The following is a 26,723-nucleotide window of genomic DNA, read 5'->3' as shown; positions in this document are numbered from 1 at the left end:
TTCATAGATGAAGTAATGCATGACTGTTACAAGAAACCATTACCTTTATTTATGAAATATACATGAAGATAGTATAGTCATAGCTGAGAGAAGAGATTCTGGATACCTGCTACTTACTAGCTGTGTGACCTTGAGTGAGTTACTTTTCTGTGTTTTGGTTTCCTGAAAAGTAAATGTAATTAATAGCACCTATCTCATTAGACAAAGGGTAAATGAATTAATACATATATCAGAGTCAGAACTTTGGCATAGACTCAGTTCAGTTCGGTTCAGTCACTCAGTCGTGTCCGACTCTTTGCGACCCCATGAATTGCAGCATGTCAGGCCTCCCTGTCCATCACCAACTCCTGGAGTCTACTCAAACCCATGTCCATCGAGTCGGTGATGCCATCCAACCATCTCATCCTCTGTCGTCCCCTTCTCCTCCTGCCCCCAATCCCTCCCAGCATCAGAGTCTTTTCCAATGAGTCAACTCTTTGCATGAGGTGGCCAAAGTACTGGAGTTTCAGCTTCAGCATCAGTCCTTCCAATGAACACCCACAGACTAGTGCTCAATAAATAATAGCAATGCTGCTGCTGGGCTAATGCTGCTGTCACTGCTTACAACAGGAAAAAAGTATTGTACAGAGATTTTGGAGTCAGAAGACTCGAGTTCAAATACTAACTTTAAAACTCAAAGAGTTTTATACCACAGCCACAGGAGTAATCCCTCTTATACTCTTCATATTTAAAACAGGAAAATGAATACCTCCTTCTTTTAACATCCATCTATCTACCTATCCACAAACATCAAGTGTCTATATACCAGGTCTTGTGCTGTGGCTGAAATAGAAACATCAATAAGATACAGTTCTGTTCTTAAAGAGTTCACAGTCTAGTGGCAAATATTCAAGAACCTTAGTTTTTTTTCTTGAGAGTATTTTTTTTTTCTTTCATGAGAATATTTCTTAAGGCTGCCTTTGCCTAAGGAGATGAAGAAAGAACGACAGGGTTCAAGCATGTAACACAAGTACTATGATCTAAAATTAAAAGGCAACACTAATATTGTTAGCAATCGTTAGGCAAAAATTGTGGCCAGTTTCTGAAATTACTGTATTTTTGAAAAATACCATGAAGCAATTGGGTCACTGGGAAGTATGCCCCTGTGGATGATAACGGCAGTCTTAGGAGTGAGGGGACCAGAGAAAAGCAGGCCCTCATTTCTGGTCAGAGAAGCAGATAAAACATCTTGGAGGGACTGAGTTCAGTTCATAGGATCGACTGTGTAGTACACAACTTGCTGCTTTGAATGATCTTTTGAGACCTGAGTATCCTTTGAATAAACAGCTCTCAAGTCATTCTCCGAGAGGAGTCACTATTACTTGATTCTTTGTCAATTATATCCGACCCCTTGTAGAGTATCCTGACTTGACACATAGGGTAGGAGATTACAGAGAACATGTTCTTGGTGTCTCTTCTACTCCATCCCAATAACAAAGATCTCACTCTAAAGCTTCCTGGTATTAAGAGTGTTTATTTTGATCATCCCATGTGAGTTGGCCATGGGAAGGGGTAGGAAAAATCAGTCCTCTTTAATCTCTCAGTGAACTCAGGGGTTTCAGAATGTCTACACTAATAATATCAATCACTAACATAAGATGAACAAAAAAAAGACTATAAATTCACAGGAGAGACTAAAGACCTATTCTTTATAAAGGAACAATGCATGCCAACGTCATGACAGTTTTCATCTGTCACTGTCAGTTGACATTTAATGAAGCCATGACTTAGAATTCTATATTTAAAACCTCACAGGAATTATAATGGCATTTTAGCATATATTTGAAACAATATTAAGTACACTGAGACATTTGGCAACTTTAGAAAGTATGCAAATATATTATTAAAAATAATATTCAAAGTATTTTATTTTATTATATTAATATATATACATATAGGACTATAATGTAAAACAATTACATACATTATTTAAAATCATGTATTTGGCTCATAATGGGGCAAAGTTTATTACAAATTCATTTGAATGGTGGCTAGAGCCACAAAGAATGATTCTAGCTTCTTTTCTGTGTATAAAATATTCTAAAAACCAAAATAAATTAAATAGATATTAATCCAGAGTTAAGTGAAAACTATCCAGCAAAAAAGGAATACTAACATGTATCTTGTTTTAAAATTTCAATTGGATAATAAATTATGTTTCAAAAATCTTTACATAAAAGCCTAATAGCACCACTCATAAAGTACAGCAATAGATAACATATTTAATTTTTACCTAATTACATTTTACTCATAGTAAAAATCTATTGTTTATAGAAAGTAAAGCCAAAAATTTATCCAAACATTGTTACATAAGAGGTTTTAAGAAACTGTAAATAATTCTTAATACTCTCATTTTGATTCTCTGACTTTTCAAGACTATGTTGTATTTCTTTCAAACATACTTCCTGATGTTGTGCTTTCTAAATAAAAAAAAAATAAAAATAGTTAATAATTACAATATCAAAGGACAGTCATAATATAAAAATTTATATACACAATAGTTGAATACATAGTTTTTAAGTTTTTAAAAGAAAAAATCTTAGAGCTCACTTTTCTTTAAAATCTAGACTATTAGAGCACATACATGGTTGATCTCTCTGTGATAGTTTGTTGTAATACACACTCACTTAGCCCCAAATTATACATATTTAATATGATTAACTTAAATAGATTTTACTTAAAACTGTCACAATTTCTATTACATTTAACATAGCATATTTTAATACTAGTTTTTGTCATTTTCTTTGCTTAAAAGGCTGACTACTTTTGCTATCTTAAAAACTGACAGAATTCTAGTTTTGATAATATGAACATTTTATTTTTAGAATCTTTTAAAAACAAAATGAACTCAATATCATATGTGGTCTTTGAGGCAAACATTTAAAATGTAATGTATTTTTAAAATATTCAGTTGTGTGTAAATTCCCAAATAGATCTGTTTACTGAACTATTTTACATAGACAGGCTACAAGAATCACCTAGCTTCCAACTAAAATGCAGGAACCATGAGAAGAAAAATCCTTTATATCCTTCCGACCAGGTGTTCAGTGACACCAAATACCTTCTGAAACGGAGCAGTGCCCCCAAGGAAAGTGTAGTGGGTGGTATAAAACAACTCGCTAGGCTGCAGTCTACAAAGGCAAAGAATGACTATAATGGATCTTTGAGAAACATTCATTTTACTCAACAACTCGGAGGAAAAAATATTAATACAAACACACATATTATAAGGTAGAATGCAAAATGTACATAGATTTTAGTATAATATATAAGTATATAACATATTCCGAAGACATTTCAGGCTTCTTGATCTAGAGTAGGCCACTGAGGGTCACCCTTGGGTCTGGGTATCCATCCCACCTGCTCTCTCCCTCTGAAGCACTGGGCAGAAAACCTGTAGGGGCCTGCTACTGTGGGGCGGGCACTATGGAAGACAGCAGCATACAATTAACTATGAGACAGCCTCTCAGGGTGCTTACAATTCAGATGGAGCTAAGGTATGTATACAAAACAAATACCTGAAACTGCCAACTGAACTGCTCTTGGGAAGGGACAGAAATAAACCCATTTTTCAGCAATGTCTAAATCCAGGGTCAGAATTCTAAATTTTTACTACTGTAAAAATCATCAAGCTTAACAAAACATCAGATCTTAAATTTACTTATTTTAGCAGCTTTAACCAAGTACTGGGAATATTATAACACACATACCTCATTTTAATATACTTATTTTTTAGAAGTTTCAATTACATGCAGAATATTGCACATTTTATAATATAACAGAAACTGTGACTAAAAAAAATTGTGAAATAAAGTGAAGGCCTGTGCTAAACTAAAAATGAGAAATGTTTTGTTCTGATTAAATTGCCATGACACTTTTGACGGTAATAAAATTAATAATGATGGCTAAAATATTTAACTTTTGAACCTTTCATGTTGTCAATGGTTTACATGTTTGGGAATGAAAAAAATAGTTATCATAGAGTCTGGCTCCTGGAAAAAATAAAAGTACTATTATTTCCTATGTCACTGTTAAGTAGTTAGTTTTCAACTAAGTCAATCACAACTTGTGCTAGCTTTCATAGTATATCACACCAACTATTTCATGAATAGTTAGGAGAAAACATTTTGAAGACTAACTAAACACAGCCAATTTGGTATTCTCATTTTATGACTGAGTAGACCCAAGCATCCACCTCACATGCAGATATAATTAAACATCTAAATCATCAACTTGTAACTTCCTAAAATATACTATTCATCATTTAATACTATCAAAATCTAATCATAGTGTTTATCTTAAAAATGAAAAATTCATAATAGAAAGAAAACAAGTAAATGATATCTGTAACTTTCATTAAGCATCTGTCATGTAAAAATAATACGCAGAGAAAGGGCCTGATGAGACTTTGGGGGAAATGTAATAGAAGCTACCAAGGATGCAGGATAATAATTCTTTGGCCAAATGCTGACATTTTTATTTTTATGATTTATATTATTTGTTATTTTTAGTACTATCAGTAAAGTAATAGCCTTGATTCCCTTCACTTTAACTGTTTAACTAAAACTCCATGGTAAGAATGTTAAATGCTAACTTATTTTTAATGAAAATACATTAAGCCATACTAATACTTACACTGTTCATTTTGCAAACAAGTTGATTTTGTTCTTCATTTTTCTTTCTAAGCTCATTTTCCAGATCTACTATTTTGACTTGTAAAGCCCTTTCTCTAGATGACATTTTCTCTATTTCTTCAGAAACCTATAATTTTAATTGAAAGAGTAAAAGAGCTAAATGTGCTTTAAGATATAATTTAAAGCCTTGACATAATTATACTGTATCCTCTTCTGTCCAAATAGATATTATTTGGATATTAGACAACTTAACTAGAAAGGGTTTAAAGGTGTTCTATCTTGAGAAACACATATAGCATAAGCATGCATTCTCCTGTTTGGTATGGAAGTATCTGAAAAAGTAGCCTCAAGCGGAAGAGGTGTATATATTACCACAGATGTGACGTAGGCAGGTTTTCCCCAATACTATATTTCCACAACCTGCTGAGATTAACTGCCATGTTTTTACAGTATTTATATTTATCATGGCATCCAAAGTGGTGGTGGGACATAGAAAGTTCACAATCAATGCTGATTACAGACTTGGATGGAGAGAATTGGGGGCAGGGTAGATGATATTCACACCACACACCACATACACACACACACACACACACACAAGATTGGTTTTTCATTCATTCACTTCCAAAATGGTCTGAATTTGAGTTTTCGTATTTCTCTGATGGTTTATTTCAGCAGAAAGTCTAGCTTAGCGATGTTATCCAAGGATTCAGATACATGGGAACCTATTTGCAGGAAAGGTGGGTTGGAACCACAAGAATGAAAGTGGAGGCAGAGACTAGTTCAGGAGCAAGGAGCTAGTAGGAAGGACTGTCCTCTAACCTAACTCCTACAGACTAAATTCTAAGTTATTATACAGTTATTTACAAAGATTTCTTGTGCACAAATTCCAAGGGTGATTGTGAGAGAAGAATTCTAACAGGATTTGAAGCTTTGGGAGAAAGAGCCCCCAGGACAAGTATCTGTGTCCTTTACAATGTCCTGCAGTGTGGACTGCAGTGACAGGGCAGTGATGGCACTCCTCATGTGGCAGGTGGAGACAGCTCCATATTTCACTGCAGCAGGAGAGAAAGGAGCGGGCAGACACATCTCCGAGGACTCTGAATACTTCCGAGAAGGAATCTGAGAGCACCCAGCATTTCCAAGGTTCATTTAGTCTGAACCCAGGCTCAAGTCACTTCTCCTCCCACAGGTTGGGACTGAGAAACCTGGATTACATTTCTATCATTGGCAGTACATTTTACTACTCAGCTTTCATTCAATGATATGTCTTTCAAAGTCAACTTAAAGAGCTTTCCCAGAAGTTAAAAAAAATAAAAATATGTCTATGTGACACTTAAGATTTCAAGGGTATCAGAAGTTCTCTCACTCTTGTGGAATTGCCTTTAACAGGCTTGCGAAAGACCACAAGTAGAAGAGTTCAGAGAGACATTTAAAGTCTGGTGTTGGACATGTTAAGTCTGAGTTGCTTAAAAATGTTAAGAGGAGATAAATAGCAGAGCATACGAATTTAGATGTCAAGAAAGAGAGAAGCCTGTGGCAGAGATATACTTCTGAGAGTCATCAGGGTATAGACAATCTCTTTCCAGTGTCATTCAATCCTATGAGGAAGCTCATCATCCCCATTTTATCAATTAAGAAACTAAAGTTTGGAAAGTAGCTTGCCCTGGGTTGGGATACAATGGGTCAGGGCCAGAATTCAAATCCACCTCTTGTGAATTCCAAAGCCCACCTCCTGTCTTTCAAGATTACATTTTCAAATCATTTGATAAATTTACCTCTTCTCTGAGATCTTCCTGAATCATTTCTCCTCATCTCCAGATTGAACTAACCCACCTGGAAGTGTCCCTTGTGTCTTCCCTACACTGTACTTCCCTACTTGCTGGGTGATACTGTCTGTTCACATGTTGTTTCCCTACTGAACTGTGAGTGTCCTGAGAGCTGAGGCCAGTTCTTACTCATCTTTGCATCAGAAGCACTAACAGAATGCTTCTCAACAGACAGTGAGATATTTATTAAATGCTAATCACACGGATTTAACTGGAAATTAATTCTTGTCCATATTTATTTTTACAACATTTGCCAAAGGGGAGTTAAGCTTTATAGCTCACTGAATCTCAATCAAAACCAAAAGGTTCAGTAACTTGCATATCTGCTCTGGTTTCATTAAAAAAAAGAAGATGGGCGATTCCTATAAAGTGTTTTCCATTCCTGCCCTTTACCCTGCCACATCACCATTTATTTAGTGAAGAACTCTGGACCAGTAATGTATCTCTTTAGCTCCAAAAGGGAAAAGTAGATAAAAAACAAAAATGTAATTGCTCCCTTCACCCTGTCATCAGGATAAAAACAATAACTAGGTTTGGCAAGATGAGATATCGTCTGTTTAAAAAGATGACTCTTTGGTAATCTAATTAAAACGTTTCTAAATAAAGGCCATCTGTACCTTTTGTCTTCCTTCTTCTAAAGCAGCTTCCAGCTGTCTGGCCAGTGCTGTATATTCTGCAGATTTCTCTTTAAACTTAAGATTGCTGTGCTTAAGACATTCTTCTTGGTTTGCCAGCTTCTTTTCAAGCTCTTTATTTTCCGCATCCATCTGTTCTAATTTTCTTTTTACAGAAGACATATATTTTTAAATTAGAGCGTGTAGAAAAAAAATGTAATACCAACTTTAAATCAATTTAATACTTACTGTTTAAGGTTTTCACACTTTAACTGAATAAGATAATTTTCTTCTTCCAGGGAAAGCTTTGTCAGAAGATTATGATTTTCATCAACCTAAAAGAGAAAAAAGTTTTCTTGGTCATTTTCTTTATAAGTGACTTCCAGAGAAATCTACATAGTTTATTGCTAGAACAATTACAAAAGAGAAAATGGTATAAATATTATTACCCCTACAGAGAGAGACACCAAGAAATATTACATTGTTAAGAAACAAATTCTTAAATTCCTGGATTTTTTAAAAAAACTATTGCTGCCTCATGGAAAATTATCTACTAAAATTTTTACTAAAAGATGGCAATTCAAACATTCTGAGTAATGTTTTATTGAAAAATAACATGTATTTTGTTAGGTAAATGTGAAGATTTTAAACAGTAACCTCCTATTGTTGGATACTTAGGATTATTCTTACACAGTTTTCTGATTCACCTACAGGCAGTGATTAATAATTGAATATCTGTCAAGTTGTAACTACTGAATAAAAACCATATTTATGAGAAGCAAAACAAAACAGATAAGCAAATCAACCAAATATACACTTGCCTACACCAAAACAGAATATTCTTCCCACTGCTTTAAAAGCTACATTTAAATAATGCAGTTTTGAAAAAAAATTTTTTTCTCATATTTCAGTTAGTGTGATTTGACATTTTCCTAGAAAAATCTCTTCTCAGGAGATAAACTCAGCAAAGTTTTGTTTGGGTTCTTTTAAAGAGATGATTTTCAATATTAAATCCAGATTAATTTGGAAGATAGGGAATTCTTCCTAAAATTATTTTGCAAATAAAAAGATGTGCCACCACCTTAGGACATGCTTCTTTGAAAAAAAAGATTAAAAAATATTTATTAAGTGTTTACTATGTGTTAGGCATTTAGTTAAGAGATGGCTATATGGAACCCATTGATCTCTCTCTTCTGATGCAGTGAAAAAGTATATGTTTAAAAAAATAATTGAGAATAATCCAAATAAATTTGTGCATAATTCTAACAGAAATAAATTCTAATTTTTATAAGGTAAATTACAATAATTTATCTTATCCTGACATCAAAAATATACATGTAAGCATAGCTTTGCTCCTTCTCTCATGCTATTACTGTCCTCAAATGTTTAAATATAGATTTGTATGAATAAACTAAATTAGCAATTTAACTACCATTTCTCATGATAAAATACTAACAAGAATAGCTTACAAAATAATCACAGTATTCACAAGAAACTGACACTTTATCAGCTTACTTAGATAAGAGTAAAATAATCAACCCCTGACAGGAGTGCCCTCAACTGGCGAAATTATTCCAAAGCATTTAACACGTCTAACGAAAATCAAAATGATGGCTGACACCTGGCCCTGAAGCTCCCTAACGGTGTGCGCCTGGTCTGCACACCTCCCCTTGTGGTGCTGCAGGCTCTCCTGACACTCCTGAAGCCTCTGTTCCACCGCTGTCAAGGAATCGCGGACTCGTTCTAACTCCTTCAGATGAGACTCCATCTGGCCTCTCATCTGAGTTGTAGCATTAGGGAAATAAGTGCAAGATCACACATTCAGCATTCATGTTTTTACTATCTTAAATACTAGATATGCCTGTAATATAATAAATACTTTAGATATAAGAGTTTATAAAAAGAGATTTAACCAAATAAATAAGAATAAACTTCAAGTTCGATTGTGCTAAATAAGAATGAAAAGTGAAACTTTCTCAGTCATATCTGACTTTTTATGACCCCATGGACTGCCACCAGGCTCCTCTGTCCATGGAATTCTCCAGGCACATTCTGCCGATTCCTTCCCCAGGGGATCTTCCCGACCCAAGGATCAAACCTGGACCTCCTGCATGACAGGTTAATTCTTTACCATCTGAGCCACCAGGGAAGTCCACCCATTAAATAAGAACATAAGAATATAGAACACAAAAGTATGTTGGACTTTAATTAGTGTACAAAAAGTTTGTTGAGTAAATGAATATGGTGATATTAGCTTGCAGGGCGAATGTTTAAATTACTTAGGAAAGTAAACTTTTGACTGCATCCTGTCATTTATATGCAAGCACAGACATTACTAAGAAAGCTGGTACAGCAGTCTTCTGCTGTCCAGCCATCAGTCCGAAGTAACTTTAGACTTTTTTCCAAAATCTGATCTAGTAACGCAGATATTTTGAATAGAGCAGCCTTGCTGCACTCAGCGGAGTCGGAATTAGTGAAGTTTGCTGTATGTAAATTCAAAATACCTAATATCTGTAGTATTCAGGAAACTATAATTTGATCATTAATGTTACTATGTTACTAAGAACAAATCTAATTGTACCTATATTATCTCTGGGCTGCTACAATTCCTCGAGGCGGCACTTTTGTAGAGATGTGACAAGAAGCAACCATAAAAATTGCTTGAACTGATAATTAAGAGAAAATAACAAGACATAGGGCACCAAGAATGTTCATAGGGAAGAAAAACAAAAGCTAGACTTTTCCCCAAGACAGGGAATACCAAGAGCTACTATGCAACATCAGGCCTTCTGGATCACAAATGATAAAATTCGAAAAATGCCTGCCTCTGGGTCCCCAAACATCTAAGAGCCCATGAGAAAGACAAAGAGACTTAAAACAGTGGACAAGAAAAAGGAAGCATTTCACTTAAAAAAAAGACAGCTTATCTGGTTTAATACCAGTAAGAAAACACTGTGACCTCACAGTATCTGAAAACCCTGCACAGGCCCCAGCCTCTTCAGCCTTTTGAACAGGTTTTCTAAAATAGACTTTTATTTATAGTGTTGCCTATAAAAGAGGAGGCATTTGCATTGGTATGTCTCATGAGAAAAAGTAATCAAGAGGTATGAAATGATTTCTTCTCTGGTCTGCTAAAAATAGGTGAAAAGTAGTAAGTTGCACATCTGATGGCCTACCTTTCTCTCTTTTAACCAGCAGAATGCCTGCTCTGACTGACTGCTTCTTCACACTGGTGTCTTACTCAGACTTCTCAATTCCAAGATGTGGGGGCAACCCAGAGACAGTCACCTTAGTACACTCAGTTGAACTAACCAGTAACATCCCATGACCTCCCCAGCCGCGAGTCAGGGGTGTCAGCGTCCTACAAGTTTCACTGCTTCCTTACCAAAAGCAATGTGAGAAGACCCAAAAAGGATGCGGTTTCATTTAAAAACTTAAAAATAGTCACAAAAACATCATAACTTGCCAACACTGACCTTCCCCTCATTCTTTCGCAATAGGGTGAAAAAAAAAGGAAATGATTCTGGGTTCTTTTTTTTTTTTTAATGTTACTTTTCTTCCAAAAAAGCATTTAGAAGAGAATATTTACTTTGTTTTTTTACACAAAAGATTTAGTATCAGAATAAAAAAGGTGAGATTAAAAATGAAAGTCAACTTTGCATGAAGCTCAATGATAACCACTTTTGATGCTCCTTTAGTCTCCTCTTGTATCAGAAAAATTAAACATTTATGTTATTTTTTAAATATTTAGGAAAAATTTTAAAAATATATTATCACATTTCAGGTGAAGAAATATTACTTCCTTAGACAACAAATTGCCACAGAAATCGAAAACAGATAATTCCTAAGTCTAAACTAAAGAAAATTAAAGAATTTATATAAAATTTATATAAAATAATTCATATAAAATTCATACAGTACAAAACATAAATAAAACATTTTATTATTTAAAATGTCAAGCTAACCTTTTTTAATTTTTTATTTTTGTTTTTTGTTATTAGGCTATTTTCTTGAAGCAAATTTTTGCATCTGCTTTTTACTATTTCAGCTGCTTCTTGCACCTTTTGTATCTGAAAATAAAAAATATTATTACAGTAATATGCATTATTTTCTTATTAGAACCATTATATGAAATAAAAAGCTAAAAATATGAATTTAAATTTTTAAATTTCAATTTTAAACCCATTATCATTATCCTATTAGTACCGTCAGTATGTTTATCTAATGTTATTCCTTCTTTAAATACACGAATCACTCAGTGCTCTACTCTAATCCACAGTCCTTTTGTGATTTACCTGTCTTTTCCCATAATATTTCTAGAATCTTCACCTGAGCTCTGAATATTAGAGAGAAACCTTCATTAGCAGGTCAATGTCACTTTAAAGAATTGGTCTCTGGTCCAAACTAGCTCCCAAAGCAACTACTTCACTCTACAAATCAAAATATGTTTAAAAAAAAAAAAAAAACCTAAGCACTTTATGCAAGACCCAGAGCCAAGAATATACTCATCCACAGTATTCTTGATGGAGGGTTGAATCAGAACCACCAGCTGGAAGACCCAGATGATATTTCCAGTGAGGCATCACACAGTCCATCACAGCCTCCACTCTTACCTCCAGCAGGGATAACTGGAATATTCTAACTAAATTTTAGTCTCAATTCCAGTTTCCCATCTAAACCATGGGAATGGAGTCCTTCCTACTTACCTACATTATTTCCCTCCTTCAGCTTTAACCTTTAGTCCATTATCCTTCAATTCAAACACTCTCTTTCAAGGAAATAAAATCTTTATTGACCAATTTGTTACCCATCATTCAAGGACCTGCATATGTCCTATCTTTCAAATGAATTTTTTCTTAAATACTGTATTTCTAAATCATAAGCTTTTCTATAAATTACCAATTAACATATGCTCTATTCAATACATATGTTCTTTTCCAGGTCTTTCATGAGAATAAATCTAAATTATATTTTATTAAGATGCAAAGAGGAAATATTGCGCTTTAATGACCCTTGAATGGAGTCATTACTCTAAATCAATACCATTAAAAATACAAGATGACAAATATAACTAAAATTAACTAACAAGATTACTATAAGTTCCATTACACCTATGCAATTAATTTTATATCACTTTTAGGAATATCCAGTATAAACACAGCACATTTGAATTAGGACTAAGAAGAATCATTTTATGAATTTGGGACCTTAAGAAATATTTTGAGATAAATCATATTTTAACACAATAACTCCATCTTTCCTCAGTTCTGCTTTTTTAAACCATAAACAAATACAATGTTTAAATTATCTACCAAATTTAACAAACATTAAAATAAATGCAATGGTCACCTGAGTTTTATAAACTTCAATAAGGGTTTTCTGTTGTTTTTCTACTTCTTGCAATTCTAAGAGTTCATTTTCAACAGAGGCAATCTCATCCTTCAAAGCAGCAAGTGTACTCTATTAAGGAATATATAAATAGATTTTATAAATCATTAGAATTCATTTGTACTTCAATACATTAAAAATTAACTCATTTATCAACAAAGCTAATAAAATTAGCTTATTTCTGACTGCATATGATTACCATTAAAATTAAGAATTTCAAAAAGTAATTTATTAAAAACATATTTTTAAACTTTAAAAATTTATTGACCTAAAAGACTTGAACAATAGAAAGACCACATTCCTGGAAGGGGAGACTCAATACTATTGACATATCAGTTTTTTACAAATCAATACAACTTTACTATAATTACAACCAAAACAGTTGAGGGGAAGAGGAATATGAGAAAATTAACTTAAAATTCATATGGAAAAATAGAAGAGACTAATAACAATTTTAAAGGATACTAAGTAGAGAATCTCAGTACTTATTAGATATTAAAATGTATGCTGTTGTTCAGTCGCCAAGTCGTGTCTGACTCTGCGACCCCTCTCTATATAATACAGAAGTCTATGGAATAGAAAAAAAATATATTAAGATTATATTTAGTATATGACAAAGATTGAATTTTTAAATAAACAGGGAAAATATGGATCACTATAATGGTAATAAGACAATCATTCATTAGGAAAAAACAGGTTAACAATATACCTTCAGCAAACATGATTTTTACATTGGTCAATTATATATTTATTTTAATGTGTTAAATATTAAAAAAAAATTAAGCTTACACTTTTTTTCACAGAAGATTCAGGTAAAATTTAATTTTAGAATAGTAAAAACCTAACTAAGCATAAAATTAAAAAGGATATCAAGAACTCTAAGAGTCTGAAATTTTTACCCTCCAAGACTACCAGTTAGCCTAGCATAGTCATGGTTACTAGCAGAAGACAGAAGACTCCTGGGTGAGTCTTATATCAGTGTTTGTGTTAGTTTCCTAAGCCTCACTTCCTCCAAAGCAATACCAAGAGGGCCGATGACACCTGTATACACAGTGAGACGTATAGAGAAGCAACTCCAAATTTAGGGAACCCAAATCTCTTATAACAGGCAGTAAGCATACCTTTTGGTAGAAGGAAACACTACTATCTCCCAAGGATATTCACTATACAAACATCCTTGAAAAGATAAGTCTGTTTCTCGATCATAGTCAGTACACTGCTCCCAAGATACACAGAAATGTGAGAGACTAACAAAGGAAGCCATAAAGGAAAAAAAAAATATATATATATATATATACACACACACACACATTATACACACACACGCACATACACATATACATACATAGGTTCATATGTATCGCCAAAATTTCAGAGCCCTCAAAGTACTAAACAGGCTAACAAAATGTGCAACAAAGTGAAGGATTATGACAAATGATTAATACCCTTAATATAGAGAGAGCCCTTATATAATAATTTTGAAAAAAAAAAAAAAAAGACACGTAAAGGATAATTAGTAGGTAATTCCAAAAGGCAGAAATGGAAATGATGAAAAATACATGAAAAAATATGCTTACCAGTTATTACAAAATGCCCTAAGCACTGGTTATAGTCTTTCAGTAGTGAACATAAAGAGCAAAAACCCCTTCCATCATAAGCTTAATGTACCCCATGTATAGACAGACAAAAACAAGGAGTATATAGACAAAGAAAACAAGAACAAGATGTAAGATATATCATACAGGATAGCAAGATAGTAAGGACAAGTTGAGAATGGGCCACCAGGAAGGCCTCCTGAAAAAGACTCTGGAGTAAACACCAAAAGGATGTGTTGCTTTGAGGAAAGAGGCCATAGTGGGAGAAAACCTGGTCAGTTAGAGGAAAACAGAAAGAAGGCCAATGTAGCAGAAAGCAAGAAAAAGGGAAGTGTGGAAGAAGATAAGGTCAGAGAGGTAATGTCAGAGGTCAGATAGTATAATGCCTTGTAGAGGTTTACTCCATTAACCAAGAGCAGTGGCATGGTCTGAAGACGACTTACATTTTTATAGGAACTACTCTACTACTACACTGAATGCTGACTACAGGGGCAACGGCAGAAGCAGAGAAGACATAGGAAGTCACTATAATGAGAGATGACAGTGGGCTGAACCAGGACAATGACAGTGAAGCTGGTGAGAAGTGGTTAAATTCTGGATGTATTTGAAGTAGATCTGCTGACAAACTGGATTGTCGGTATGAGAGAAAGGAGTCAAGTAATAGAAAGGATGACTGCTATTAACTGAGGCAAGGGAAACTTTGTAGGATGAACCATACTGAAGAATATAGGAGCTCTATTTTGGACATGATAACTTTGAGACATCTATGAAATATCCAAGAGATTTCAAGTAAGCAGTAGAACACATAATATGTCTGGAATTCAGGGCCAAGGTCTAGGCTAGAGATATAGATTTGAGAGCCGTCAGGATATAGATGGTATCTAAATCCCCAAAACTAGGTAAGATCACTTATCAAATTTGGAGAGATATGTTTTAAAATTGTCAAATGTTGCCAAAAGTATAAGGACCCATTTATGATGAGTGATTTGGAAATATATAACACTAACATTAAGAATGGGTCTTTCTTTTGACCATATAATTCTACTTCCAGAAATTTATCCTAAAATATATATATATATAATATATGCAAAAAGACTAAAACCATCCATATTTTTATTTATAATAGAAAAAAATCTGAAAGTAATACAAAATCCCAATTATATATATGCTAAAATAGTAACTTAATTTCTTTCATTTGTGAGATCATAGGTGATTTTTAGATTTATCCTCTTGTGCTTTTCTGTTTTTCAAACTTTCTATAATGAACAAATAGAACTTTGTAACCCTCCAAATAATTTTTGTTGTTTTTAATAGAGGAGGTCACTGGGCCTTGGAAACAGTATCAGCTAGTATCATCTTCATTTGAAACTAAAATCAAAAATTATTCCGAAATAAGAGAAAGTAACAAAATACAACATCTAGACAATTTTACATTGTATATAACATATGTTTTTCCTTGAACAAAATTCAGAGAATGTGTTAAAAATACATATTTTTGAATTATTAATATAATATGATAACATATAAACTTTAACTCAATGATTTTTATATGTAATTAAAAACCAGACTTATAATTAATGAAATATCCTAATTCCCTCTCTGAAGGATATCAAGGAAATTAAGAAAATATAAACATAATCAATAAAGCTGCTTCCTCTTCTACAACAAAACATGTAAAGAATTCATTCAAAAGAATAATATACTTAGGAATAAATTTACCAAAAGAAACAAAAGTCCTGTGTACAGAAAACTATAAAACACTGATGAAAGAAATCAAAGATGATACAAATAGATGGAGAAATATATATACCATGTTCTTGGATTGGAGAGTCAATATAGTGAACATGAGTACACTACCCAAAGCAATCTGTAGATTCAATTCAATCCCTATCAAACTACCAACAGTAATTTTCACAGAACTAGAACAAATAATTTCACAATTTCTATGGAAACACAAAAGACCCTGAATAGCCAAAGCAATCTTGAGAAAGAAGAATGATATTGGAGGAGTCAACCTTCCTGACTTCAGACTATACTACAAAGCTACAGACATCAAGACAGTATAGTTCTGGCACAAAGACAGAAATATAGATCAATGGAACAAAATAGAAAGTCCAGAGATAAATGCATGAATGTATAGATACCTTATCATTGACAAAAGAGGCAAAAATGTACAATGGAGAAAAGATAGTCTCTTTAACAAGTGGTGCTGGGAAAACTGGTCAACTACCTGCAAAAGAATGAGACTAGAACACTTTTTAACACTGTACACAAAAATAAACTCAAAACAGGTTAAAAACCTAAATGTAAGACCAGAGACTATAAAACTCTTAGAGGAAAACATAGACACAACACTCTCTGACATAAATCTCAGCAAAAACCACTATAACCCACCTCCCAGAGTAATGGAAATAAAAACAAAGGAACTATAGGCAAGGTGAAAAGACAGCCCTCAGAATGGGAGTAATAATAGCAAACAAAACAACTGACAAAGAATTAATCTCCAAAATATATAAGCAATTCATACAGCTCAATACCAGAAAAATGAACAACCCAATCAAAAAATGGGCAAAAAAACCTAAACAGACATTTCTCTAAAGAAGACATACAGATGACTAATAAACATCAAGAAAAGATGCTCAACTTCACTCATTATTAGAGAAATGCAAATTAAAACCACAATGAGGTATCATCTCATGCAGATCAGAATGGAATCATCAAAAAGTCCACAAACAATAAATGCTGGAAAGGGTGTAGAGAAAAGGGAACCCTCTTTCACTGTTGGTGAGAATGTATACTAGTACAGCCACTATGGAGCACAGTGTGGAGATTCCTTTAAAAATTGCGAACAGAACTGCCCTACAACCCAGCAATTCCACTGCTGGGCATATACCCAGAGGAAACAAGAACTAAAAGAGACACATTTCAGTACCCCAGTGTTCACTGCAGCACTGTTTACAATAGTTAGGACATGGAAGCAACCTAGACATCCACTGGTAGATAAATGGGTAAGAAAGTTGTGGTACATATACACAATGGAATATTACTCAGCTACAAAAAGGAATGTATTTGAGTCAGTTCTAATGATGAACCTGGATGAACAAGAGCCTATTATAAAGAGTGAAGCAAGTCAGAAAGGAAAGAAATTATACTAACATAATGTATACTGACACATGTATATGGAATTTAGAAAGATGGTACCAATGATCCTACCTGAATGGCAGCAGAGAAGTCACAGATGTCAAGAACAGACTTTTGGACTCAGTGGGAGATGGCAAGGGTGGATGATTTGCGAGAATACCATTGAAACATGCATGTACATTACCATATGTAAAACAGATGACCAGTGCAAGTTCAAGGCATGAAGCAGGGCACCCAAAGCTGGTGTTCTGGGACAACCCAGAGGGATGGGGTGGGAAGAGAGGTGGGAGGGGGATTCTAGATAGGGGGTCACGTGTATACCTGTGGCTAATTCATGTTGATGTGTGGCAAAATCCATTACAATACTGTAAAGTAATTATCTTCCAATCAAAATAAATTAATAGGAAAAAAAAGAATTTGTTCAATAAATATTGAACGAGAACTAACTATATGTCAGACCTCCCCTAGGCATCCTCTACATAAAAGATGGAAGTTTGTGAGGAAAGATTTATCCTAATTGAGGAGACTTTGGGAGGAAGGAGCATTTAAACTCAACTTTAAAGAAAAGGTAGGATTTATATACTCAAGAAAAAAAATTCCAAACTGTAACAATAGTAAAACTATAGGGATAGAAGAAAACATGAACAAACTGCAGGAAATAAGCAGTATTCATATTTGGCTAGAGCTCGGGATCTCTAGAAGGCTCCATTATCGAGTCTCCCTTGTAACTAGAGGGAGCCATATATTAATACCTAAATAAGGCGCTTGCCTGGAAAATCCCATGGGAGAAGCCTGGGAGGCTACAGCCCATAGGGTCACAAAGAGTCGGACACAACTGAGTGACCATACTTAAGGAGAAGAATCAGGTGGTATGGAACTTTTAGGAAGTCTCCATAAAGAGGAGGAAATGGGGGGAAAGGGAGAGATAATCTTTTGTTTCCCTCCATCCTGTTGTTTGAATCTTGGATATATAATGGATGGAGCCCCATCACCCATTTGAATGGCAGGGTAGAGAGCTAAAAAGTAGCTCAGTTCTCTGATGCCACTCTGGTTTTGAACTGCCAAATCTCGCCTTTTTTCCTGTAAACAGATTTTTTTTTGTCTTCTATTTACTGTCCTCCAAAAACAGTATTAAGGAACTGAAAATGATGTCATCCTCTTTAATCAGGTCTCATCAGGTTACATATATCTATGAGTGGGAACTCAAATATCCCTTTTCTCAAGAAGTATAAAAGCTTCTATATCTTTTCTTTGGTACATAAAACTCAATTGTCCCTCAGATTTGATTAAGTTGGAAAATTCTTTCTGGTTATGAAGCAGCCAAAAAATATACTTTCTGGTTTCAAATGGACCAAGCCTGAGGCCATATCCTATCATAACCATGACACCTAGAAATAATCTTATGCATTAAAGTTAATGTAATTTTGGAGATTCACCTAAACTGCTAAAATTGGAGAATAAATAAATTCTCTTAGGTTGAGACAAAGAGAGTTATTCAGCTTCATAAATCTTATTCAGTACAACTAAAAACGATTTTTACATGTATCTGTGTACACAACTGTAAACATTTAAATATATAAGTATTGTCCATATATAAGTATATAAAGATACAAAGATATAGTTTTAGAATTACTTATTATAATGATATTCCAAAACTCTGAGAAACATAAAAGATAAATGATACAACAGCATACTTCTAAACATGTTACTTCAAGCTACTTCTACAAAGGACTAAGTTGTCATTATACAACATGATATACATACACACAAACACATAATACCTTTAATTTTGTATTCTCAAGATTCAGAGTTTCATTTTCATATTCAATTGAGTGAAGTTTTCTAAGAATTTCTTCACATGAAATTTTTCCATGCTCTTCCATTTTCTTCAGATCTTCCAAAAGATTAATGATTTGCCTTTATAAAAGCCATAGAAATTTTAATTCAAACAATATATATCTTAAGTGTGCTTCTGAAGTTATTCTTTGTACAGTTTCAAAAGTTAATCACACTCAGAACAAAGGAATTAGGAAACCATAATCTATAAGGTTACTTCTACCTGAATAACTGATTAGAAATAATTATCCATGGATGACACTAATGAAAGAGTACACAATATTCTCTTCACTAGTCAGTAAAACATCTAAACTATGATCCACAGGCAGGCCTGTCTTTCTGTCATTCATACATGCATATACACATACACACAATTTTGGGAAAGAGATAAATAAAAGGATCAAGTAAGATATTAAGTAATCTTTAGAAGCAAATAATATATACTACTTTTCAGTTAAAAAGTTGAAGAAAATATACAGAAAGTGAAACATTCAAAAGCAAATGTATAGTTCTTTATTGTTAACTTATTAATAACAAATAACAAAATATAAAACATACATATTTTTACTCAGATTTTCTTTGTTATGCATTTAAGACACTTTAAGGATCAATAATTTGTGAATAAAATGAATCTTAATGGGTAATAATTTTTAACTGCATTTTTAAAGTAGAGTAAGAAAAGTTTATAAATTATAAATAGCAAACACAGCAAATCAGACAATAGCTTTACATATGTAATTCATAGGAACCATATATAAACTACTCAAAGAGGAAAGAACTGAAAACATTTTTTTTTTTTTTTAAACATTTCTTATAAAACAGTAAAAGGACTCTCTTTTTTCTTACTTTTTCATTGTTTCAATCTGAACTTCCAACTCGGTTTTCTCTATTACAATTTTCTCATAATGACTTTTCCAGGCATTGGAAGCTGAAACTGTTTCAGACAACTTGGCTTCCTAAAAAATACATAAAGTACTCATCTTGTAATTTAATAACACTAGTTTTGTTCTAAAAACAAACACATTATTAACAAGGAAACCCTCGCCCTATAAGTTATGGAACTTTTGTTACAGAAAATTTCAGTGTACAGATATGAACACAGGAAAACATTAAAGTAAAATTTAATAATGACTTTATAATACTATTAGTTTATATGCATATAATAACAGTTCCAACTTAACATTTTAAGGATGTTAGTGGAGCTATTTTCAAAAAATATTTCATAATTACTGAAAATAACTCCCTTTATATTTATTGAACTCTTGTCTTTCTCTGACTTATTTCACTTAGCATAATACCCTTCAAGTCCATCCATGTTGTTGCAAATGGCAAAAGTTCATTTTTTATAGCTGAGTAATATTCCTTTGTGTGTATACACTACATCTTCTCTATCCAGTCATCTGTTAATGGATACTTAGGTTGCTTTCATATCTTGGTTATCATAAATAATGTTGCTATGAACTTTAGGCTACATATCTTTTTTAATTAGCTTTTTGGGCTTTTTTGGATAAATACACAGGAATGAAATTGCTGGGTCATATGATAGTTGTATGCCAAGCTATTCTGTATAGATCACCCTACTGACTCTCAACAAATAACTGTCAAATGAATCTACTCTTTACAAATACACCTAAAGAGCTGTAGCCATTGTGCCCCCTCTCTAAAGAAAAACAAATTCACTAGAATGACAACGGTGCCCATAATTACTAACAAGAAGACTTAGAAGTAGCGATATGAGCAGTTTACATTTATTGGGTGCTTCCTTCTTTCCTATCACTGAACAAGTGTTTATTCAACATCTACTGTGTGAGAGACAATTTTTTTTTACATTTTTACAGTAATATTTTTAATGTATTTAAAAAAGACTAGTATTCTGTTTTTATATTACATGTAAATGAATATTAATATGCATTATGAAGGATATGTTGGGCAATTATATTAGAATATAAATTAAGATATTTAGAAATTTTGCCTATAAAATAAGGCTAAGAAAAAAATTTAAGACATTGATGTGATTAACTGTTGTGGGGCTATTTCAAAAGGAGTAGTCAAGGAAGGCCCCTGTGAAGAGATGTCAAGTAAAACGATACCAGAATGATTTTTAAAAGAATCAGCTATTACAGAACCTGAGAAGAATATTACAGCCAGCAACAGCATAGAACAGTGAAACAAACACACTACCCGCATTAGAGGAATAGAAAGGAGCTTAACGTGGCAAAAACGCAGTCTGACAGACACTGCATCTGACATATATTTTCTCATTTATTCCTATATGAGACAGGCAGTATTATCATCCCCTATTTTATAGATAAAGAACCTAAAGCTTAGAGAGGTTAAGTACCTTACCCAAAGTCACCAGGCTAACAAGGGGCAAAGTCTTCCTATACTATGATCTGGGGCATGAGTGACATGGTGCTAGTTAAAAGAAAATCCCAAGAATGTTAATGACTCCATTAGTTTTTAACACACAGGAATATTTTCAGGCATTCAACTAGGCCTTCAGCCTTACAGATCTTGCACTTAGTCCTCAAGTCTTTTTTCTAATTAAATTCTTCTGAATGTAGGTTAAATATTAAGAGTTTTTTAATGTTCATAGTTGAGCTTATAAAATATTAGGTTGTTTTGTTTATATAAGCTTTTATGCAAGTCTGTTTTCATTTCATTCATATCTAAGTTCTTAAGAGGTGGGATACCAATGGTACTTAAAAAGAGTAAATATTTTATTACTTGGTAATTGAATAAACACAATTCATCAAAAACAAAGCACTAAGTCAATTTTCAACTGTGTTAATAAACCCAAAGATAACTTTCACATGGTGGGTTTACATCAGCACGTGTATTTAAATGCATTATGGAGTTTAAGTGAAGTGAATTATTGAATAAAGTCATATGGTCTAATAATACAAATCAGCATTTCCCAAACTGGTACTCCTCAGAATCAGTTCTAAGAGTTACTTTGTGAATAGAAGAATTCACGCAGCTAACTAAGTGGTGGAAAACTCTGAATTCAATACCCTCCTTGATGTTGAAGGCCTTCTCAGAGCCTTTGTTAATGTACTTTAATTTAAAGTTAATATGCAATGTAAATTTCCAAGGGTGAGTATGTATGAAGTGGTACAACCCTTAGTTAATCACAGATGCTTTGGGACTTACGTATCCTTTAAATAAAGTCCCAAGGAAATGCTGATGTAATTCAACAGGCAAATTTGTCACTTTATGTAATCTTTCAAAATAAAGACTAAAGCAAAATTAGTATGAGTAAAGTTTTTCCAACAAGATAATTATACTAAGCATTACGAAGTTAAGTACATAAACTAAGTACATAAAACAATTCTTTAAGGAAGAATGTATATAACTCACCTGCTCTCTAATTTGGGAAGTAAGGTTTTCCATGTCTCCAGTAAAATGTTCAATCCTTTGTTTGTAAATTTTGGATGCCTTTTTCAGAGCAATAGTTTTTTGCCTACTTGATTCTTTCATTGCTACAGCCTCATACTTACTCTTTTTCAACTGCAAATTCCATTCTGATATTTGGGTTTCTAAGCTCTAAAAAATATCAGCAGTAGTTAAGTTATTTTAGAATGCCAATGTTGACATAAACATTGTTAAAATATGTAAGTAATCGTCCACATAGAATTTATCAAAAGGACTAAAAAGTTTAGTAAAAAGCAAAACAGTGAAGAAAGGTGATTTCACCAATGTTTATTTGTAACCAGTTATACAGTGCAAATTTAAAATGTATAAACCTATATAAAACTAATACTACTCTTACTAAAGATGCTAATACTGGTGATTATGGCAGAAACACTAATTCCCTTAAAACCTTTTTGATTAACTAGAATTTTTTTTTTTAAGTTTCACATCTAGAAATTATATATAGCACTTACTAGTTACTGCAAATCAAAAAAAAAAAAAAATGTAATTAAGCCAGAGACAATTCAAACAGTAGATACATAAAGCTCAAAGGAATCAATAGCTCCCCAAATATATTAGGACTCCAGTTCAAATTATAAATGCTTAAAGGCTATATAATCAAAATCTATAGATCATGAAGAGTATAAATGAGATAAACAAAAACTTATTTGCTATATTTTAATTTACTAGAATTAAGGAGGAAGTCTTGACATTTGAAAGAGTTACATCAAGACAATAAAAGTGCTACTTTGCCCAGTAAGTAGTAAGCTATTTGTTGAAGCTATTATTCTAAGACCACACAGGGTTTGAGAAATGACTACCAGATCAGCAAGAGTCATTAAGGGTAAAAAGATGTTTGGTTATCTTTTTACCCAAAGGTAAGGCATGTTTTTATTCACTGAGTCTGATAATGTTAATTGACATAACTTTCCTTACATATCTCTTGGGGATATAACTTAACACAGAATATTAGGTTGGTTTAATGATGAATATGATTTAGTGTGATAACTCATGTTTTCATTTCAAATTATCTTAAAACTTTGTATTTTAAAGCATCTGAGTACTAACTAAGACCTTAAAGACTTAAGGTTTTAACATTTCTATGTTTCTTAAAAGTTGTGTTTCTGAAAAGAATGCAAAATTATTAAAGAATTTAACTTTTAGTCTTTCATTTCCTGGACAATCATTTCAATAAAAAAAATCAAAGAAGTTACAGTAAAAGATGGAGCTTTTCTACCTTATGATCAACAAAAAACTACACTTAACTTTCAGTAAAACTGAGTTTAAAAGATACATCTTAAACAGGATCTAAAGACTTGATCTCTTTGAAAAGTAACTTCACAAACTAAGAGAAGAAGCAAAACATTCTTAAAGTGTTTTTAAAAATCTCTATAAACTAAAAAACTCCATTTTAATAAGTAGCTGGGGAAAACAAATCGCAATATAATTAAGTCGGCTGAGAGAAAGGAAGAACCCTCCCCAACCCAAGAAAAACAGCTGTACTTTCTCTAAGAAACCACAGGGTGTCATCATCACATCATGAATGACAGGCACACTTAACACAGGGTGAAATAGATTTTTTTTGAACATGGATCCACAAGACTTTCTACTAGATTATCAAATCCCATGCTCAACCACTATTAGGAAGTATGCTGAAACTATCAAATTATTTTTATAGTTTCAAAATAATCCCTTCACCGTCATTTGCCAAATGAACGGATATATATTTTAAACCAACTATTTGCCTTTTCCTCTTCCCAAAGAATTATACTTGCAGTATATTATAAAGATAATTATTCTGTCTCTTCTAAAATGTGAAAATCTTCTAACTCTAATTGACATATTTTAAAGATCTAGAAAGAAAAATGAGTTCAAAGTATCTTTAAGGTAGTTCTCAAAGAATTATAATATAACCAAAAAATTTAAAAGACCTAATATAATTGTTGAGTCATCAACAGTACTAAAAAAAATGAGATTTATGTTGGCAAACTGAGTTAGTTAGTTCACTGTGCACACATTTGTAAAAAAAAAAAAAAAAAAAAAACTTGTCAACCCTAAATAAATTCCAAAACTGTGTTAGAAGGAATGTAAAAAAAATCCATGAGCTAATTCAACTTCTAATTATTTCTAAATAATGGAATTTTATAAGAGACGGTCAACTCAAAGTATCAGACAGGTGAATGTGATGGCAAAATCTTAGGATTTTATAGCCTTATATTTGCTCTCCTAAATATCATGAATATAAAAAGGAACTGTCTAATTTAACTTAAAAAAATTTTTACTATTTCATTTTTAAACTGAAGAAAATATTTTCAAGAACTTCCTAACTGCTATTTAAAGACATAATTTAAAAAAAAAGAAAAGATAAATTGTAGTAGATAATCTGGGATGTTAAATTACATGTATTCTTTTATATTTACCATGACAGAGCAGTACATTTCAACTCTAGTTCATCTCCAGTGCCCTAAGACACAGATGCAAAGAACACAGGGAATCTCTGGGGGAAAGTGCTAAAAAGCACCTAAAGGCAGACAAAAGACAAAATTTATATCTCACATAAGTCTGCTTAATGTCTCTTTCATGGGCAAAAAACAACCCTCGATATGCAGTCGTGAAAAACATGTGCCTGGGCTACAGGCATCTGCCATGATTCAGGAAGATAAAAGCAAACAGAAATCCCGCACAGAAGTCCTCACACTCAGTGGGGTTTGTCTTTGTACACTTCTCTTTCAAAAGTGGCAGCACTGCTTCTTTTCCTTTGGCAAAAATGACAGTAGATCCAGTTAGCTTGTGTCATATCAAAGCAACCTAGAACTCTCACCTCAAAGAGTGACTGTGAGGCTTCCACAAGAATATTTAAACTATGCAGTTTAAACCAGAGAATTCCTCTTAATTACCCTGCTAAAAAAGCTGTATAACAGGTTACTTGATTATCTAAACACCAATGCTAGGTTACCTAATCTTAATGTTATTATCATTAGTAACAAAAACAATATAATAAACATTATTGTCTCATTAAATAAGTGCAAGAGTATTTAAGTACATTATAGGCACATAAAAGGGGATGACCGTATGCCAAATATTAATAACTTCAGTATTTTAAAGTTATTTTAATTTTCTCTTATATTTAATAGCTTTTCCAAATAAATATAATTTAACTAATAATAGGAGAGATTTTTTTAAGTAATTCAATCTTTACAAATCCTTCCTAGATCGGTACTAAACAGAGACGGCATTTTCACATTAGGATCTGCAGCCAAATCTTTAGAAAGACCAGAAATGTTAAGATTTACCTCAAATATGGATTTCCCATGGCAACACTTAAATTCTTTCAAATCCACTAAATTCCAGAATTAAGACTATATTGTCATTCATTACTTTTAGCACTTAAAACTATAAAAATGGATGAGTATTTATAACCTTTATGTGTTCTTTTAATTTATCATTCTCTGCTTCCTTTTTATGAATTTGGGACTGCAGTCGTTCATGTACTACTTTCACTGATTGTGAAAAACGGCTTGCTTTCAAAGCATTTGCCTATAAGAGAAAACAAAACAAAAATGTGTTATTTAATGTATTTCTCTACAATATTAAACTTCACAGTACTTGGATATGATCTAAAAATTTGCTAAAGAGCAAAGTACAACACTCCCATTACGAATGGATTTTATATAAAATCAAGGGGATGTTTCCTACTCCCCTTTATAATTTAATAACTCCTAATTATCTCTTGTTACAAGTTCCTATCTACCCTCCTAAGTAAAATCATGGATATGTCTAAAATGATCCTACAAACACAGAAATACCTTAATTTATACTAAAACTGAAATATATATTTATACATAGGTCCCTGACTTATGCCAAGTACCCTGAATGAAGCATCATAAAAATCTAAAAAGAAAAAACAACTTTAAAAAATTAAGATGCTATATTTGATACATAAAACTGGGGAAAAAGTCCAAATAACCTAAAAATCTTTGTGTCTATTTATGAGGATAAATAGGAGGCCAGCATGGAAAGAAGAGAAAGAAGGAGTCAATATTAAGAAAATATGATGAATTAAGCTCAAAATTTGCTTACCTTTTCATTCTGAAACAAAGAAGAAAGTTCTTGGATATAGGTCTCCTTTTCAAGTACTTTGTTCTTAAGATTCTTCAATAAATATAATGTAAAAGTTAGAATATCACAACTTGGGTAATGTTGGCTAATTTTATAAAACTGACCAGCATATAA

The 26,723-nt window shown here is 32.8% G+C and overlaps 1 protein-coding gene across 1 annotated transcript in view; it reads right to left on the bottom strand.

The window, feature by feature from the left end:
- Positions 1-1,497: 1,497 nt before the first annotated feature.
- ODF2L (outer dense fiber of sperm tails 2 like) overlaps positions 1,498-26,723 on the bottom strand; it is a 36,755-nt gene continuing 11,529 nt past the window's right edge. The window contains 12 exon segments of the mRNA XM_043460776.1: positions 1,498-2,459; positions 4,675-4,800; positions 7,120-7,282; positions 7,366-7,451; positions 8,738-8,896; positions 11,082-11,186; positions 12,466-12,576; positions 19,022-19,157; positions 19,923-20,032; positions 22,437-22,622; positions 25,911-26,027; positions 26,571-26,642. Of these exon segments, the coding sequence (XP_043316711.1) occupies positions 2,331-2,459; positions 4,675-4,800; positions 7,120-7,282; positions 7,366-7,451; positions 8,738-8,896; positions 11,082-11,186; positions 12,466-12,576; positions 19,022-19,157; positions 19,923-20,032; positions 22,437-22,622; positions 25,911-26,027; positions 26,571-26,642 (1,500 nt within the window). The 3' untranslated portion in view covers positions 1,498-2,330.

The sequence above is a fragment of the Cervus canadensis genome, chromosome 2, assembly GCF_019320065.1.
Source record: "Cervus canadensis isolate Bull #8, Minnesota chromosome 2, ASM1932006v1, whole genome shotgun sequence".
NCBI classification, from domain to species: Eukaryota; Metazoa; Chordata; class Mammalia; order Artiodactyla; family Cervidae; genus Cervus; species Cervus canadensis.
Note: the sequence above shows the minus strand (reverse complement) of the source record. Positions and strands in the feature narration are given on the sequence as shown.